Below are 19,661 nucleotides of genomic sequence, written 5' to 3'. Positions count from 1 at the left end.
GTTGTGTGGGGATGTGCTTTCAGCTATCTTTACTTGGCTGATAGAGTTGTGTGGGGATGTACTGTCAGCTATCTTTACCTGGCTGGCAGAGTTGTGTGGGGATGTACTGTCAGATATCTTTCCTTGGCTGTTTACTTGGCTGGCAGAGTTGTGTGGGGATGAGCTGAGCTATCTTTACCTAGCTAGCAGAGTTGTGTGGGGATGTGCTGAGCTATCTTTACCTGGCTGGCAGAGTTGTGTAGGGATGTGCTGAGCTATCTTTACTACGCTGGAAGAGTTGTATTGGGATGTACTGTCAGCTAGCTTTACCTGGCTGGCAGGGTTGTGTGGGGATGTGCTTTCAGCTATCTTTACTTGGCTGATAGAGTTGTGTGGGGATGTACTGTCAGCTATCTTTACTTGGCTGATAGAGTTGTGTGGGGATGTACTGTCAGCTATCTTTACCTGGCTGGCAGAGCTGTGTGGGGATGTGCTTTCAGCTATCTTTACATGGCTGGCAGAGTTGTGTGGGGATGTACTGTCAGCTGTCTTTACTTGGCTGATAGAGTTGTGTGTGGATGTACTGTCAGCTATCTTTACTTGTCTGGCATAGTTGTGTAGGGATGTGCAGAGCTATCTTTAGCTAGCTGGCAGAGTTGTGTGGGAATTTGCTTATCTTCTGTAGCTTTCCTGAGCTATCTCATTTAACCTAGCTGTAATTGTCATGTGTATATTCAATGAGCACTTTCCTGTAGCTGGCTGGAAGGGCTGTGTGGGGATGTGATTAGCTTTCTCCTGTAGCTGGCTGGAAGGGCTGTGTGGGGATGTGATTAGCTTCCTACTGTAGCTGGCTGGAAGGGCTGTGTTTGGATGGGATTAGCTGTCTCCTGTAGCTTGCTTGAAGGGCTGTGTGGGGATGTGTTTATCTCCTGTAGCTGGCTGGAAGGGTTGTGTGGGGATGAGAATATCACCTTTAGCTGGCTGGAAGGGCTGTGTGGGGATGTGATTAGCTGTCTCCTGTAGCTGGCTGGAAGGGCTGTGTTTGGATGTGATTAGCTGTCTCCTGTAGCTTGCTTGAAGGGCTGTGTGGGGATGTGTTTATCTCCTGTAGCTGGCTGGAAGGGTTGTGTGGGGATGTGATTATCACCTTTAGCTGGCTGGAAGGGCTGTGTGGGGATGTGATTATCTCCTGTAGCTGGCTTTCAGGGCTGTGTGGGGATGTGATATATATCTCCTGTGTAGCTGGCTTTCAGGGCTGTGCAGGGATGTGATTAGCTTTCGCCTATAGCTGGCTTTCAGGGCTGTGTGGGGATGTGATTAGCTATCTCCTGTAGCTGGCTTTCAGGGCTGTGCAGGGATGTGATTAGCTTTCGCCTATAGCTGGCTTTCAGGGCTGTATGGGGATGTGATTAGCTATCTCCTGTAGCTGGCTGGAAGGGCTGTGCAGGGATGTGATTAGTGGGGATGTGATTAGCTATCTCCTGTAGCTGGCTGGAACGGTCTCAGGCTGCCTATTGTATAACCTCCATTGCCTGTGTCTCTTTACCATCATTACCTGTATCTTATCTAGTTTTCGTGTCGGGTGGTCTTTTCCTGGATTGAACTGATAATTCTGTTTTTTTTCCATCAGGTATTTCCATTATGACTCATTACATCTTTAGGTTTATATCAATGAAGTTGCAGGAAATCTATAGCCTTGGGCAGTCTATTCTATGGAAAAAACATCTGACTCTATTTATAGATGGGTCTGTCTATATAGTGAACCTGTCTTTACCCATAGGGATCAACGGAAAGATATATTTACACAATTTTATCTTTTTCATATCAATATACATGTAATAACAATGCTGCTGACAAACTGTACGTTTAAAGACAATGATTTGTTATCAATCTTGTGAATTATACATTTTAAAGGAGAGATTTTCGAAGCCTCACATAGGATGGAATGTCTGATCACAAGTGTTTTGTACCTGTTTGTGGCTAGTCTTCATTTACTGTTAATTTATAGTATCCAGCACATTACATTAGTGACATTTCACCTATAGTACAGGTGTGCTGATAAAGAAGTGAAAGTAGAGCCGCTGATTACAGGTAGTTTTTACTTACACAGGTAGACATCTGACTAGCTATTATATGTATATATTAACATTATATTTATCTGTATGGTGGTTACGGTACAACGGACACTCTAAAATGTACGTAAATATGAAATTTTGGTGATGTATTTTGAACAAAGATTCCATTGTATATTGTTAGGTTTGATAAACCAAGTCTTTAAAGTGTGTCAGTTTTAAAGCATAATAGATGTGAGTGATGTTGGAAAATTATTATCTGGAGAAGCTTGAGTCAAGACAAACATTAAATGAAAAATTGTTTAAAAGTGTACTTGAAGCACTTAAGAATCTAGGATTTTTCTTGCAAGAAAAATTGATTACTGCATTGCTATTTTGGTTAGTGTATCCCAAAATAGTCTTAGTTACAAATTATTATATTCATAATTCATTAACGTAATTGGCTTAAGATTGCAGCCGTAGCCAATGTATGTATCGATTGTGAGACTGTCTCATAGGGAAGTTCTGGTGTCTTGTAAACACGTTGATGGCCTTGAAGGCTATCTATGAGTTTAAGATACTTTATAAACACATCGTCTTAAAGACTCTCCAGGAACTAGCACCAATGTATAAACATGACTCTCTGGTACTCTCTAAGACTTTCCAGAATGGTCTTGGAACTTGTAAAGACTAAGACCCTTTTGCAGTTCAACTCTGTTTCAAGCAGCTGAACTGGAAAAGAGACCAGCAGACTCAGAACTAACCCGAAGCTGACCTCTAGAAAATTTGGCGTTTGGCACGAGTCCAGCCAGATGTGTCTGACAGAAACAACAATGTACACTCCCACTTGTTTGGATTATTTCTACATTTTAGGAAATGTTTGGAAAAGTGCATGAGAAACAGGACGTATCATTTTTAACAATAAAAATTTTAACATATTGTTATTTATTTGTCAGAAAACTCCAAAGCTATACATTTTCAGCTCTATCCATAAGTCTGGTCCAAGTGCACTTGTGTCAAGTGGAATATTTCTGCTTCAACTAAATTATTTCAACCGGACATGCTAATTAAGGCACCCTGACTTCAAAGGCTTATTTTCTCACAAGTTTATTGTCTCTTCATTATATGTAGATATGGTCTCACGATGTAGAAAGTGAGAAAAAGAATCTGATAAAAAAGGGTTACAGTAGCAGTGATGTGTTAAATCATTGGGACCATCAAATTGTTTTTTACAAAAAAGCGGGGGTGCTTATAAATATATCCTTGCTATTTGCTTTTTGACTTGGAACTTCAGATTTAGAGTAAGCATATTAATGAAATCTAATTTTGACAGGCTTCTAGTGAGGTAAGCCAATGGTGGAGTCAAAGGTATATGTAATTAGCAGGTTAGGTATTTGACTCTATAACTGGGAATCTAGATTTTTGAGATCGACATTTATATATATGATTATGTACTGGATTTATAAGGTCTATAAATTCTAATTTTGAGTAAGAATTACAAAAACAAGTATACATATCAATCTGAAAATTAACCTGTAATGACTGATTTCTAGGGTGTCGGATAGAAAGGTTCATTCCTAGGGTGTCGGTTAGAAAGGTGCCTTGAGGCTTCCACATTGTTACCATGTTCTGTCCCAATGTTGTCTGTTAATCTCAGTAAATTTAATTGGAAAACGTTGTCTGTATGACCAAACACATCCATTGAGGCCCACTTTATTGGCAGATGTTTGTGGTGTCACCTAGCAATATCTAAGTACATTGATAATTGATCATTACATGATCCGATTCTATTAATCCCTATGATTGAAAGGTGTTGCTATGGTAACTCAGCACCAATCCCGCTCAGGATTTGAATCTGTGGTGTCCATGTTGGTACAGCTACGTATACAATATAGTTATCTTACGGTCCAGTCTCAGTCTCCTATCTGTGTGTTGTATTGATACAATAAACGGTAGCTTACTGCTGGTGCGATGTACAATAAACAGTAGCTTACTTCTGGTGAGATGTACAGTAAACAGTAGCGTACTGCTGGTGAGATGTACAGTAAACAGTAGCTTACTGCTGGTGAGATGTACAGTAAACAGCAGCTTACTGCTGGTGAGATGTACAGTAAACAGTAGCTTACTGCTGGTGAGATGTACAGTAAAAAGTAGCTTACTTCTGGTGTGATGTATAGTAAACAGTAGCTTACTGCTGGTGAGATGTATAGTAAACAGTAGCTTACTGCTGGTGAGATGTACACAGTAGCTTACTGCTGGTGAGATGTACATATTTACTGGTCAATGACAGCTTTAGTGATACATTAGATTTTAAAGCGTCTTTGATTTTGAGGTATGTGAAAGACTTTCATTGTAAATAAAAAAAAAAAGCACTTGAAAAGATCTGCAAGATTTTTATCAGTTGTGCAAAAATAGTAACATATAAAAATCAGCAATTATTAGCCATGCTTCATAGCTTAATCTAAGTTTTAGAAGCAAAATCTACCTGGTAAATTATGAATGCTTAATCTAAATTATGACAAATTAATCTAAAATATGGAAACTTTGATGTTGTGTGTTCCAAAAATACAGCTGCTTGACCTCCCAAAATTATGAAGGAAATGATTGTGATCAGAAGATGACAAATGAAATATTCATGTTGTCTGTTCTGGAAGCTGTAATTAACAAGCCATCCGTTTAATAACAATCTACACAGGGAGATCAATGCGTCTGCTCTATTTCTCCTGACAGTTTTCGTTGTAATGATTTTTTTCATGGAAAAGAGGTTGACATAGGTTGCGGATCTTTTCTACGACAACATTCACTTGGGAATTGTAGGAGAAGTGTCAAGATTGAAAATAATTACAGTGTTCAGCAGACAACAACAACTTCTTTTGCGTCATGTTGGAAGGAGCCCATCGCTTGGCAACCATTGATCCACTGGTATGAAGAGATGAAGTAGAATTGGAGAGAATTAAATAGCTTTACAGAGAACACTGGTAGGTCTGTTTACAATGTGGTTGCTGCATGAAGCTCAAGTGATTTCCCTGTGGGTCGGTCCCTACCCCGACTGGAGGAGCCAACATTTTATTGCTTGCCTAAACTGCAATTTCTGTTCTTCATCAATTCATTTCTAAGACTTCCACAGAGAGTCATCACATCTATAAGAGCTGTCTGGATTGGTTAGTTTTATGGAAGGTGTGTTTTGATTGGTTAATTTAAGGTGCTTTAGCTGATTTTCATTGAGACATTTCAAGGAAAGCTCTGAATGTCTTGTTAAGGAGTTATCAAAGTATTGATTATGTTTATACCTGGACTTGATTATACACCTAGGCTGATATCGATAGACACTGCTAGTAATAATAAGTTCATCTTTTAGAAAGTTTAGGTTTTGTTGAACTGTGCACCAGCTGTTGAATTTTGTTTGAATTTACATATCTTTTTGAGTTGATTTTCAATCATTGACATGTTGGATTTTCTGTCATATCCACTTTCCATCCTAAATTTTTAAGATTTTGTTTTGTTCAAATAGTGCTCTGTTGAGTTTTGTTTTTTGGAGTTTTTGATTTTCAGACAACATTTAAGTGGTTGACCTGTGATGGTTTCCTTTATTTACAGTGTGAAGTCCTCCAAGTTATTGGATGTTTTCAGATGGTTATCACCTGAGCCAGTGCAGGCATCATAACAATCTGAATTGGTCAGCAGTGTTTATACATCATACAGATGTCAAGTTAGATATTAATCTCCCTATATAAAGGACCAAGTGCTTATATGGACATGGTATGTGTTGGGATATTGAATTAGGCTTTGTCTATAAAAGGTAAACAAACCTCAAAGCGAGGGGAAGACTTAATGGTACTGGGATACAAAGTGGGCAAGGGTGGGAGGCAGCAAGGACAGTGACGTCCGTCGGACAGAGATCAATACTCTGTAACAATTGAATATGCGCCTGTAGCTTCATGTTCTGACTGTGTTGGAGCTGTGTGTTGTTTGTGTGGGGAGATAATAGGAGCTGTTATGTGATTCAGTGAATGTGTATTGGGATGCAGATAGATTTTCCAGGTCCCTGGTCACATATCCTCGCTCCAGTAAGTCCTCTGTGTTGTCGTTTTCCTCTGGTGTGTTTGTAAAGGTCATTATTCTGGTCGAGTGTTCATGCCTGGGTAATTTCATACGTATTACCACACCAACAAAATGGAGGTTTATTAAATGCCTTCTCTCTGTACTCTGTAACATACTTTTGATCTGCTATGGATTAACTAACAGAGATTTGTTAGCAGAAGGAATGGCTGGGGTAGGTAATTCAACTTTATTTGGTAGGAATGTGAAATATCTTAGCTTGTAGCTGTAGGTTGCTTGTAGCTGTAGGTTGGTATGAATTCAAGCTGAAGATAAAAATGACTCAGGTTTTGATATATGTTGAACATGTATTCAGAGTTCAGGGCTACATATAATTACAAATTCTACTGTTCATTTTCAACCTGTGTTTGTGGGGATAAAGGCATTTTCAACATTTCTCGATACTAAACAACCTGTTGACCAGGACTGAGGTAGACTGAGGTAGGACTGAGGTTTGACGGTAAACATGCCTGTATATTTGTGCACTAAGGTAACATATGATTAGCCTGTATATTTGTGTACTAAGGTAACATATATGATTAGCCTGTATATTTGTGTACTAAGGTAACATATGATTAGCCTGTATGTTTGGGTAACTAAGGTAACATGATTAGCCTGTATGTTTGTGTACTAAGGTAACATGATTAGCCTGTATGTGATGGTTATCCCCAGTGGTTTCACCATGTACATATGTTTATATGACATTATCCATGTGACCTATAATAATCAGTGACTTTTGATTTTTCCAAGTATTGTTCAAAGTTCATTTGAGGAAATATAATGATTCTTGACTTTTTGTTGTTGTGTTTTGGGCTTTGGAAACTTTTTCATAGTGAGTTGTATACCTTTTCTTGACATAAGGTAGAAATTGTATTGTCCTACATGAACACACTATCTAGTCCAAATGAGGTTATGGACAACATAATTGTGTCAGGAGCAACATTTCCTACCGTAAAGTCAATAACATGATCCAAAAGACCTCCCACCCTGATATATAAAAAGACATGGTCCAAACGACTTCTCACACCAAAGTCAAGAACAACACAGCCCAAACAAGATGTCTCACCCTTAAATTAGTGTACAGTGTAGTTTTACTTCTATTTGTATTGTTAATAATTTTTTATATTTGAGTGTAAAATATACCAGGTATATAGATTTTCCTAATTTGATATAAGAAGATATTATTCATGAACGTTTTATTTATTCAAATCCAGTGATTCAACTTATTCTGGTATATTTTTCATATCAATTTCATCAGAATCTAATGATGCTTGTTGCTCAGTTTGGAGTGATTTCATGTCTCTGACGTTGGTCTTTTATTCCTGTTGGCATATACACAGGCGGGGATTGACTGACGTATCGGTAATGTGTTATGACCTTACTCAGTACATCACTGTGTATGTATGTCAGAGGATGGGCATGCAAGCTGTGGCCAATTTTATTTTCATATTTTTATATGCTAGTATATAGGAATTGGATGTTCGACAAACAGAGCAATAATTGTTCACTTTGATGGAAAACTTTACCATCTGTGCATGCTATCAGATTTAACGGATACCATAATAGTCCAGTTAGCTGTCTCCTATTTTATTTCCCAAGTTTTACTGTAACGTTTCACCACATATCTGATAAAGATGATGCGGTATGGGATCAGTACTTCTGACCTATGACCCAACCTGGATACCATGGTTATGCCTTATTCCTGTTTGTAGAGGTAAATCTGGTTGTTATATAGTGATAGGACAGCTTCAGGTGATTACATTTAATATCTAATACACATATAACATCAACAGAATTTCACATGTTTTTGACTATAAAATAAGGTAGGTGTTACAGACCAGAAAGAAATGGATGGTGGGGACATTAAAAATAAAACTGTAGATGGAAATGTTTATATCGGACTAAAATCAAGGTATGATGTGTGGAATCTTACCTGTCTGTCCTTATAGGAACATATCCTTCAGAGTACAGTACAGTAAAGTATAATTACAATGAACCACAGCGAACCAAAGAAATTGTCAGCTAAATATAGGCAACAGTCATTAGGATTTTGATGTTCATGAAACAACACCTTGCAAAGCTTAAGGGACACAAGTTTGAAGCAAGAAATATGTTATTTGATAGTGAGTCTTTAACTGCATGCTATTGTCATTATTTTTAAGAACCCCAATACCATATTTTTGGCCTGCTTAGGATTTGTCTTTCCAATTCAGTTTTAGTTTCAGTAAATGTTTCATACAATACGTACATGGCAAAAATATATGCTGGCAGTTGTTCCAGCTGAACAGTTTCATATATTTCAATACTTCAGCAAATGTTCAATTAATTTGTAATTATAGTCAATGCAAACATCTGAAATTTGTTGGTACCAATTATACGAGATAATTTTCCATGTTAGTAGGAAATTGGTTTTATCACAATCCTAAACGATCCATTCCATTACCATTCCCTGGAGATATTGATCTGGAATGGATCAGTTCTACACCTAACATTATGACGAGAGATTTCTCTCGTGAAACACGACACTCAATAAACTTAAATGCAATGAGCATCGATCATTATATATATAGGGATAGTTTGAATTATCATAGCAGTAACACAGATATTAAAATACCATAATATTAGTCCTAAATGACTCTTACATTGTCGATGGGCCATTAAACATACAAAAACAAATATTCCATTACACTAGCAAGTTATTTGAACAATTTACGGTCGTTATTTATGTAAGCTCTCTATGTTCATACCATTATGACAATTAAAGAACTACTGTTTGTAGTCGATAAACCTGTATTTCCATTCTCAATATTTAGCTTCTACTTTTTGGTAGTGTTCTCTAATTATTACAGTCATTTGTGAGAATCAACACTAATTATTGCAGTCATTTGTGAGAATCAACACTAATTATTACAGTCATTTGTGAGAATCAACACTTATTATTACAGTTATTTGTGAGAATCAACACTAATTATTACAGTCATTTGTGAGAATCAACACTAATTATTACAGTCATTTGTGAGAATCAACACTAATTATTACAGTCATTTGTGAGAATCAACACTAATTATTACAGTCATTTGTGAGAATCAACACTAATTATTACAGTCATTTGTGAGAATCAACACTAATTATTACAGTCATTTGTGAGAATCAACACTAATTATTACAGTCATTTGTGAGAATCAACACTAATTATTACAGTCATTTGTGAGAATCAACACTAATTATTACAGTCATTTGTGAGAATCAACACTAATTATTACAGTCATTTGTGAGAATCAACACTAATTATTACAGTCATTTGTGAGAATCAACACTAATTATTACAGTCATTTGTGAGAATCAACACTAATTATTACAGTCATTTGTGAGAATCAACACTAATTATTACAGTCATTTGTGAGAATCAACACTAATTATTACAGTCATTTGTGAGAATCAACACTAATTATTACAGTCATTTGTGAGAATCAACACTCTTATTATTACAGTTATTTGTGAGAATCAACACTAATTATTACAGTCATTTGTGAGAATCAACACTAATTATTACAGTCATTTGTGAGAATCAACACTAATTATTACAGTCATTTGTGAGAATCAACACTAATTATTACAGTCATTTGTGAGAATCAACACTTATTATTACAGTCATTTGTGAGAATCAACACTCTTATTATTACAGTCATTTGTGAGAATCAACACTAATTATTAGTCATTGGTGATAAACACTTAACACAGTGGTGATACAATTAATGATACTCATGGACTGCACACAGTGGTGTCATAAGCAAGGAGTATATGACATGATACTCATGGACTACACACAGTGGTGTCATAAGCAAGGAGTATATGACATGATATTCATGTACTACACACAGTGGTATCATAAACAAGGAGTATATGACATGATATTTATGGACAACACACATTGGTGTCATAAGCTATGAGTATATGACATGATATTCATGGACTGCACAGTGGTGTCATAAGCAATGAGTATATGACATGATACTCATGTACTACACACAGTGGTGTCATAAAAAAGGAGTATATGACATTAAACTCATGTACTACACACAGTGGTGTCATAAGCAATGAGTATATGACATGATACTCATGTACTACATACAGTGGTGTCATAAGCAATGAGTATATGACATGATACTCATGGACTGCACAGCGGTGTCATAAGCTATGAGTATATGACGTGATACTCATGTACTACACACAGTGGTGCCATAAGCTATGAGTATATGACATGATAGTCATGTACTACACACAGTGGTGTCATAAGTTATGAGTATATGACATGATATTCATGGACTGCACAGCGGTGTCATAAGCTATGAGTATATGAGATGATATTCATGGACTGCACAGTGGTGTCATAAGCAATGAGTATATGACATGATATTCATGTACTACACACAGTGGTGTCTTAAGCAAGGAGTATATGACATGATATTCATGGACTACACACAGTGGTGTCATAAGCTATGAGCATATGACATGATACTCATGTACTACACACAGTGGTGTCATAAGCTATGAGTATATGACATGATACTCATGTACTACGCACAGTGTTGTCATAAGCTATGAGTATATGACATGATACTCATGTACTATGCACAGTGGTGTCATAAGCAAGGGGTATATGACATGATATTCATGTACTACACACAGTGGTGTCATAAGCAAGGAGTATATGACATGATATTCATGTACTACACACAGTTGTGTCATAAGCAATGAGTATATGACATGATACTCATGTACTGCACACAGTGTTGTCATAAGCTATGAGTATATGACATGATACTCCTGGACTACACACAGTGGTGTCATAAGCTCTGAGTATATGACATGATACTCATGGCCTACACACAGTGGTGTCATAAGCAAGACAGTGGTGATACAATTAATGATACTCATGGACTGCACAGTGGTGTGATAAGCTATGAGTATATGACCTGATACTCATGGCCTACACACAGTGGTGTCATAAGCAATGAGTTTATGACATGATACTCATGTACTACCCACCGTGGTATCATAAGCAATGCGTATATGGCATGATACCCATGTACTACACACTCATGTACTACACACAGTGGCGTCATAAGCAATGAGTATATGACATGAGTATCATGTCATATACTCCTTGCTTAAGACACCACTGTGTGTAGTACATGGGTATCATGTCATATACTCAAAGCTTATGACACCACTGTGTGTCGTCCATGAGTATCATGTCATATACCCCTTGCTTATGACACCACTGTGTACAGTCCATGAGTATCATGTCATATATTCATAGCTTATGACACCACTGTGCAGTCCATGAATATCATGTCATATACTCCTTGCTTAAGACACCACTGTGTGTAGTACATGGGTATCATGCAATATACTCATTGCTTATGATACCACTGTGTGTAGTACATGAATATCATATCATATACTCCTTGCTTATGACACCACTGTGCGTAGTACATGAGCATCATGTCATAAGCAATGAGTATATGAAATGATAATAATGTACTACACACAATGGTATCATAAGCAATGAGTATATTGCATGATACCCATGTACTACACACTCATGTACTACACACAGTGGTATCATAAGCAATGAGTATATGATATGATGCTCATGTACTACGCACAGAGGTGTCATAAGCTATGAGTATATGGGAGGATACTCATGGACTGTACACAGTTGTGTCATAAGCAATGAGTATATGGCATGATACCCATGTACTACACACTCATGTACTACACACAGTGGCTCATGTACTACACACAGTGGCGTCATAAGCTATGAGTATATGGGAGGATACTCATGGACTGTACACAGTGGTGGCATAAGCTATGAGTATATGACATGATTCTCATGGACTACACACAGTGGTGTCATATGCTATGAGTATATGACATGATATTAATGTACTACACACAGTGGTGTCATATGCTATGAGTATATGACATGATGCTCATGTACTACACACAGTGGCTCATGTACTACACACAGTGGCGTCATAAGCTATGAGTATATGACATGATATTAATGTACTACACACAGTGGTGTCGGTGTCATAAGCAAGGAGTATATGATATGATATTCATGTACTACACACAGTGGTGCCATAAGCAATGAGTATATGACATGATACTCATGGACTACACACAGTGGTGTCATAAGCAATGAGTATATGACATGATGCTCATGTACTACGCACAGTGGTGTCATAAGCTATGAGTATATGACATGATACTCATGGACTGTACACAGTGGTGTCATAAGCTATGAGTATATGACATGATACTCATGTACTACACACAGTGGTGTCATAAGCTATGAGTATATGACATGATACTCATGGACTGTACACAGTGGTGTCATAAGCAATGAGTATATGACATGATACTCATGTACTACACACAGTGGTGTCATAAGCAATGAGTATATGACATGATACTCATGTACTGCACACAGTGGTGTCATAAGCTTTGAGTATATGACATGATATTCATGTACTACACACAGTGGTGTCATAAGCTATGAGTATATGACATGATACTCATGGACTGTACACAGTGGTGTCATAAGCTATGGGTATATGACATGATACTCACATAGCACGGGACATTACTATTGGAAAGGTATCACATCTCTTTGCTATAAGTGTTATCGACTGACAAAGTCAAATAATATTTTATTTGGCTCCTGTGTGTGTGCACTGTGTAGATGTTTCAAAATCAGTTTATCAAAGTGATGAAATGATTGCCTATATCTATTTTACATTCAACTTAGTGAGGTTGGTTGCAGGTATTCATATACATATATGAGTATAAAAATTTCAGTAAAAATAGGCCAGACCATGCCAAAGGTTTAGAATAGATTTGATACAAGAATGATATGTTCACTTTTAAACTATTGGAATATGTAAACATCATAATTGGGTGTGATCCGGATCCATGCCAGTGACCTGTGGTTGGCCTGAGGTTGACCTGTGGTGTGGTCATATCTGGACCAAAAACATGCTGTAAACAAGGGTGTTTGATTACGGTCAATAAGATGACCAGTCTAAGGATTTTACGCAAAGGTCATTGGCCATCAAGAGGGAGAATTTGAGCTATATATATAGTATCATAACTCACATAGATCCATCATATTTTGTTCAAGGATATTCCATGGACAGGGGTTCATCAATGGTATTCAACTGTCATCATTTCTTATTCAATGATATTCAACTGACAGGCATTCATCAGGTTTTCAGGCTATCTGTATATTCAACCTCCTGGGGTACAGCATGAGTTGTTCATGATTTCAGGGTTTCAATATGTGTAGTAAAGAATGTTCAACCTTTGCACTCGGGTCAGTCCTGTCGTGTTTATGGACTATGAACATGCAATTGATCTGTGATGTTTCAACCAAAATTACAAATATGTTGAGGATCAAGTTGCCATGCAATGATTCTGGTGATTAGGTTTGCTGATGTAAGCGAATCAACACTCTAAGTGATGGGAATAAAATAGTGAATGATAACCTCGTGGAAGGCCTGCTTGGGAGTTGATAGATATGCAATTATGGTAGAAACATGTATGTAATAATAAATTGTGTGAGGTAATTTTATGTGTAGAGACTTGGGTTGAATACTTAATGGTTTAGGCATATAAAGTGATTGATGAATGTCTGCTGTTACGCAGATGTTTCAGGCTGTGACAGAAACAGATAACGTTTCCCGAATATGACAATTATGTATATTAACATGCTGGCAAAGTCATATCAAGTCAAACTTTTAATATAGTACACATTAGTAATGATTTGGCAGTGTTCTTTTACATATATATTACCTGATAGATATTCTGTTCTGCTCTGGAATATATGATGTATATTCTCATTGTGTGCAATGTGTGCAATGTGTACAGGTAACTCTATGGTTTTACCAGCTGCAATCAAGACATAATACATGGATATTCCTTGTCATTAGTCAGTGCTCAAGGTATATAAATTTGTATTTTGAATTCTGAATCTTTGATGTATTTCCTTCACTTCACCTGCATATCATTTTCTACGTTTAAATAAGTATACTTTTGCTTGATTCAATCACAAATTGAACTCCAAGATGAAGTTAGGTTTTGCTTTTCACTGCTGACAAAGATGTTTTGGTGATGTTTTAACAAATGTGTTAGTGATTATAAACTGATGTACATTATTACTCTTTGTTTACTTTCAGAGTAGGGTGGTGTGAGCTATGCCGGTCCTAGATATGGACACCCTTCTTCGACTGCGGCGGGACATGTCAGCCACAGTAGCGAAGGAGGTGGTCACGACAGTGGCCAGTGCCCTCAGTGATGTCACAGGGGGAGGCAACGATGTTACATCACCCAACGGAAATGGCACCGACTTCGCTACCACACCAGCCACCGGCTTCAACAAATTCAAAGACATGGTGTGGGATAAAATAGAATCATGTAAGTTGTGGCTTTGTCAGGATTGATCTTCAGTAGGAAGATCTGGGTCAAAAGTGTGAGTGTCCTATGAACCTCTTAAAGAATGAAAAATAGCGTTGATAAAGTTGCTGTAATCTAGAGTCTTTCAGAGTCTTTGATTAACTCTAAAAGACACTGATCAATGAGAATACACCATATTTTTCAAGAAATGTTAAAATAATCTAGGGACGATGCATATATCTTAATCAAATCATGTTTTCTTTCAGAAATTTACAATGGTTTCATAAATAATAACAAAATGGTGAATTAAACTTGTGAATGATATTGCAAAGCATCTTGTTTAAGTTGTACAATGCTATGACCAGAATGAAGCACTTGTGAACAGGCTTGTCAAGTTCTTTGCTCATATATGAAATAGATAAAATATTTCTATGAACATGATCACACATTGCAGTTGTTCATTATAAGCTACTGCGAGTTGTGCCAATGTGATGGTATATTTTGTATTACAGTGGGACTTCCAATCTGGGCGTTGGTCCTCATTGCTATCGGAGCTGGGCTCTTCCTACTCTGCTGTCTCTACTGTATATGTAAACGATGTATATGTCGGAAGAGGAAAAAGAAAGATCAAAAGAAGGGGCTCAAAGGAGCGGTCGACCTGAAGAGTGTGGCATTGCTGGGAAATGCTATCAAAGAAAAAGTATGTACAATGAGACACTGGACGTGTTACATCTCGGCTTGTTTCAATTTCCTCCTACTGAACTGAAGTGTACATTATCAACATTATCCACAGGATCAAGTTATTGTAGATATGTCAGCCGTTCTGTTAATGTGGAAATTCTCGCAGGTAGAAATAAATGTTCACATTGTGATTCTGTAAACTGATGAGGATGATGTCACAATGTTTGCATTGGGCAATAGATCTGAAATCTATATGTTCTATATATGTATAATTTATATAATCTATAAATAATATTGGCGTTTGGATATTATCGTGCTAATTCACTCAACGCAAATACACAAGCACTTCCACAACAAGAACATTTCTACTTTTACAATATGCAAACTAATGATAAATAGCTTTTATCACATACCTGTTGAATCTTGTTATAGTAATACAAGCAATTTTCAGACCATGAAATACAACGTTCTGTATTGCACATGTGCAATACGGAATGTTGTATTTACCTACTAGCTGGAACTACTTTTTATGGGAATCGGCGAACTGAAAAGTTCCCGGTATTTGCAAAAAATATCAAAGTTTCTAAAATCTTTGTATCAATCTCTACCAAATACGGAAGGTATGTGATCTCACACTTGTGTTTTTCTAACGAATCAGAAAGCACAAGTTTATTGCGTGGACGAATATATTTACGAGTGCGAGTAGTTTGTGGTCTTGCATATGTATGCATACAAAAATCTAGCCAGAACACCAAAATTACTTTCTACCTGATTCATTTGAAATAGCTTGTATAAAAGTTAAAAAAATCCAGAAACTAATGAATATATTCCTTTCAATGTGAATTGAACAATTGAAACCCTATCTGATCCTACTAACTAATGACTGAATATCCAATTATCCGGAATGTTTTATCTATTACATTTTGTAACACAGAATTTTAGTAAAGAACCACATCCTATTTACAGGTTCAACCTGACCTAGAGGAACTACAAGTGAACATGGAAGATAACGAAGATGCAGAGAGCACAAAATCTGAAGTCAAATTGGGAAAGCTTCAATTTTCCCTCGAGTACGACTTCCAGAAAGGGGAGGTAATTACCTATTCAGAAAAAGTTAATTGTATGAAATCAAAATACCTGGAAAATACCCATTATCATTCTCAATGTATCCTAGTTATTTTCACATACATAAACCATTACTTAGTTATTGTGTTTAAGGTGAATTATAGAAAATGTTATAGTATGTAAGTAGGTGTTGACTGTGATGATTGTGTGCTGTCTAGCTGGCCGTTGGTGTGATACAAGCTGCTGACCTACCTGGAATGGACATGTCTGGGACATCTGATCCATATGTCAAAGTTTTCTTCCTCCCCGACAAGAAAAAGAAGCACGAGACCAAAGTCCATCGAAAAACACTCAACCCTGTCTTCAACGAGACGTTTGTATTCAAGGTCAGTTGTTCATGTTGAAGCATATACTATATAAAAAACAAATCATCAACATAATTATGTACTTATTTTTTCAAGACTGTTCTTGAAATTACTTAAACAAAAAAACAAAAAACAAAATGAACAGATACATTATCTGTGTCATAGAAGTGTTTTAACAAACAAGATACTGTATTTACACTCATGTTTGATTTCCCCTAAATATATATACATGTATATCTTGAAATAAAGAAATATTCAATTAAAAGAAAATTTAACCTTGACAGCCATATTCTGTCTTTGCATATTGCAGAGTTATCTTCTCTTGAGAGCAGATATTGATTGTTTCGTCATTGGTTTGTGTGAGAAAATTACGTCGTTTTCTCAAAAATTGATGACGTTACTCTCAAAAACAAATGACGTAACAATCAATACCTGCTCTCAAGAGAAGATAACTCTGCAATACGCAAAGACGGAATACGATTCTTCAGAATATTTTTTTTGGTGAAATCATGTATTGAACTTTGAAACCAAGTGTTTTGATAGTATGATTTTAATCGTGGTAAATAACATGGAAGAAAGAGGTAAACTAGTATAAAGCAAAGGTCACCTTAAACTAATCAAACATCAGTGTACTTCTGTCTAAGACAGCTACTCAGATAACCCATTGTTTAAGACGGTTTGACAATCAAGTGATAACAATTTATTTTACCTTCCAGAATGTCCCGTTTGCTGAAATCGGCCAGAAGATTTTGGTCTTCTCCATCTACGACTTTGATAGGTTTTCCAAGCACGACCAGATTGGCCAGGTGAAAGTACCGATGAACAAAGTGGACTTATGTCAGACCATTGAGGAGTGGCGGGACCTAACCAGCCCCGACGCTGATGCTGAGAAGGTAGCAAACATTTTCCTGCACATTATTTTCTTAATATTTTCAAAGATAATATTGAAACTAGTTGCAAGACATGAGAGCTTCTATGTTGTATTAGGTTGAAATTATTTATCATTATAAATTACAAAGCAGACAGTAAATAGCTCAATCATGTTGTTAAGTTTGGTATGAATTACAGAACTGAAGGAAATTATTTTGGTCAAGTTGTTAGATTAAGTATAAATTTAATAACTGGGAAATACATACGGGCCAGGTTGTTCAGATTTAGAATGATCGAATTAGTAAACTGAAAAGAAATGTCCGAGTCAAGTTGTTGGACACTCTTTCAAGCTTCGTGTCGTGCAGTGTTATTGTCACATTTTACTAGAAAATACATATTCACACAGTATTGGATGTTTGGTTTTAAGATTGTTAGAACTGAAGTGGTTCTTGATTTGTTTAAAACATGTATTACCTTACTGTATAAATGAAAAATGACTAAATAACTATCACACCTATTGAATTATTTGTCTACTTTTCACTGATTAACAGTATCAAAGATTGAGGTATTTGTTGTATCTTTGAACGTGATGCTTTACTCCGCTTGTTCCAATCTACTTAGCTGTGAATGAGTATGTGGTTGAGCAGTGATAGCATTGTTGAATATTAGCGGTGAGCGCCGGCTCCCCAGGGAGTTGAGAAAGATATTGGCTGGTTGCAAAGGCCCTATAACCACAGATGATAATTTGTGAACCACTTTGAGACGACCTACAAACTAGGTTGTGATAAAGCAGAATAGAAGAACCACGAATTATTATTACTGTTATTATTTGTGTTTGACTTCTGTTTTACAGGAGAACAAGCTAGGAGACATTTGTTTCTCCCTGCGATATGTACCCACTGCTGGCAAGTTGACAGTCGTCATACTGGAGGCCAAAAATCTCAAAAAGATGGATGTCGGTGGACTGTCAGGTGCGTTGATGTTTTTAACGATTCAATGTTAACTATTGGTGCTTCCCAACAAAACAGTTCCATTTGATGTTATTACAGCCAAATTTCTTACAATTTTTAAAATAAGGAAAAATTTAACTGAAATAATTGGAAATTTAGAAACGTAATATAAGGTTTAACCAATCACTTTCATTATGCAAATACAGTAAATGAACTATATGTTTGCTCATGAAAAATTGTTTATATAATTTTAATAACTATCTTAAAGCTGAAGGCAATATCTGAGGTTTTGATAGAGAAAAACAATGAAGAGTTAATATAACAAGATTATCTTTGTCCTTTTGATCTTCATTACTGCTGTTGTCATGTTTTTCTGTCATCACTGCTGACCCATATAATTATCATGTACCATGTCATTATCTTACTGAAATGATGATCACCATTGAATCAATCCGGAAATCAATATTTCCAAGTGTTTTATGATACAGGGAAATAATGATGTTGTGATTGTAGAACGTTTGAAGTAAGGGACAGTGTATCACCATAGCAACAGTTGTGTTACCTTGGTATCATTTTTAGTCACATAAAATTTTTGAATGAATTAGAATTTCTGAAATTCTCACTAGGTGCATGCATGTCTATATACAAATTTCTATTTATGTTAACTTAATGGCAATTTTTTGTTACATCATGCATTAATTTTCTGCATGACAATCAGGTAGAATTAATTGTTTGGCTCTGATTGGCAGTCCAACCTGCAGGTCTCATTCCTGGATAACATAGACATTGTTCATTCAGGAGTAATTATAACCAAATGCCATTTTTTTTTATTCACAGCTGTTTAAATCTCACATCTTGACTCCTAGCTATTATAATTAAACACATCTTCTATATAGCTGATGATTAGACTCTCATTATAAATAAACACATCTTCTATATAGCTGATGATTGGACTCTTATTATAATTAAACACATCTTCTATATAGCTGATGATTGGACTCTCATTATAATTAAACACATCTTCTATATANCTAAAATCTTTGTATCAATCTCTACCAAATACGGAAGGTATGTGATCTCACACTTGTGTTTTTCTAACGAATCAGAAAGCACAAGTTTATTGCGTGGACGAATATATT

The 19,661-nt window shown here is 36.4% G+C and overlaps 1 protein-coding gene across 9 annotated transcripts in view; it reads left to right on the top strand.

Annotated features, from left to right (window-relative positions):
• Nucleotides 1-19,661, top strand: part of LOC110449826 (synaptotagmin-1-like) — a 95,412-nt gene that overhangs the window by 63,146 nt on the left and 12,605 nt on the right. For 7 of the 9 annotated variants that reach the window (XM_021496942.1, XM_021496932.1, XM_021496933.1 and 4 more), the window contains 6 exons: nucleotides 14,375-14,612; nucleotides 15,104-15,291; nucleotides 16,239-16,364; nucleotides 16,556-16,723; nucleotides 17,419-17,595; nucleotides 18,426-18,543. In XM_021496942.1, coding sequence (XP_021352617.1) covers nucleotides 14,393-14,612; nucleotides 15,104-15,291; nucleotides 16,239-16,364; nucleotides 16,556-16,723; nucleotides 17,419-17,595; nucleotides 18,426-18,543 — 997 coding nt within the window. In that variant the 5' untranslated portion in view covers nucleotides 14,375-14,392. Of the gene's footprint in view, nucleotides 1-5,982; nucleotides 6,098-6,156; nucleotides 6,304-14,374; nucleotides 14,613-15,103; nucleotides 15,292-16,238; nucleotides 16,365-16,555; nucleotides 16,724-17,418; nucleotides 17,596-18,425; nucleotides 18,544-19,661 lie in introns of those variants that run through there. The other 2 variants (XM_021496940.1, XM_021496935.1) reach the window with 2 other exon arrangements.

This window comes from Mizuhopecten yessoensis, unplaced genomic scaffold (genome assembly GCF_002113885.1).
Source record: "Mizuhopecten yessoensis strain PY_sf001 unplaced genomic scaffold, ASM211388v2 scaffold4823, whole genome shotgun sequence".
NCBI lineage: Eukaryota > Metazoa > Mollusca > Bivalvia > Pectinida > Pectinidae > Mizuhopecten > Mizuhopecten yessoensis.
The sequence above is the reverse complement of the archived record's forward strand: the minus strand, read 5'-3'. Positions and strand labels throughout refer to the sequence as shown.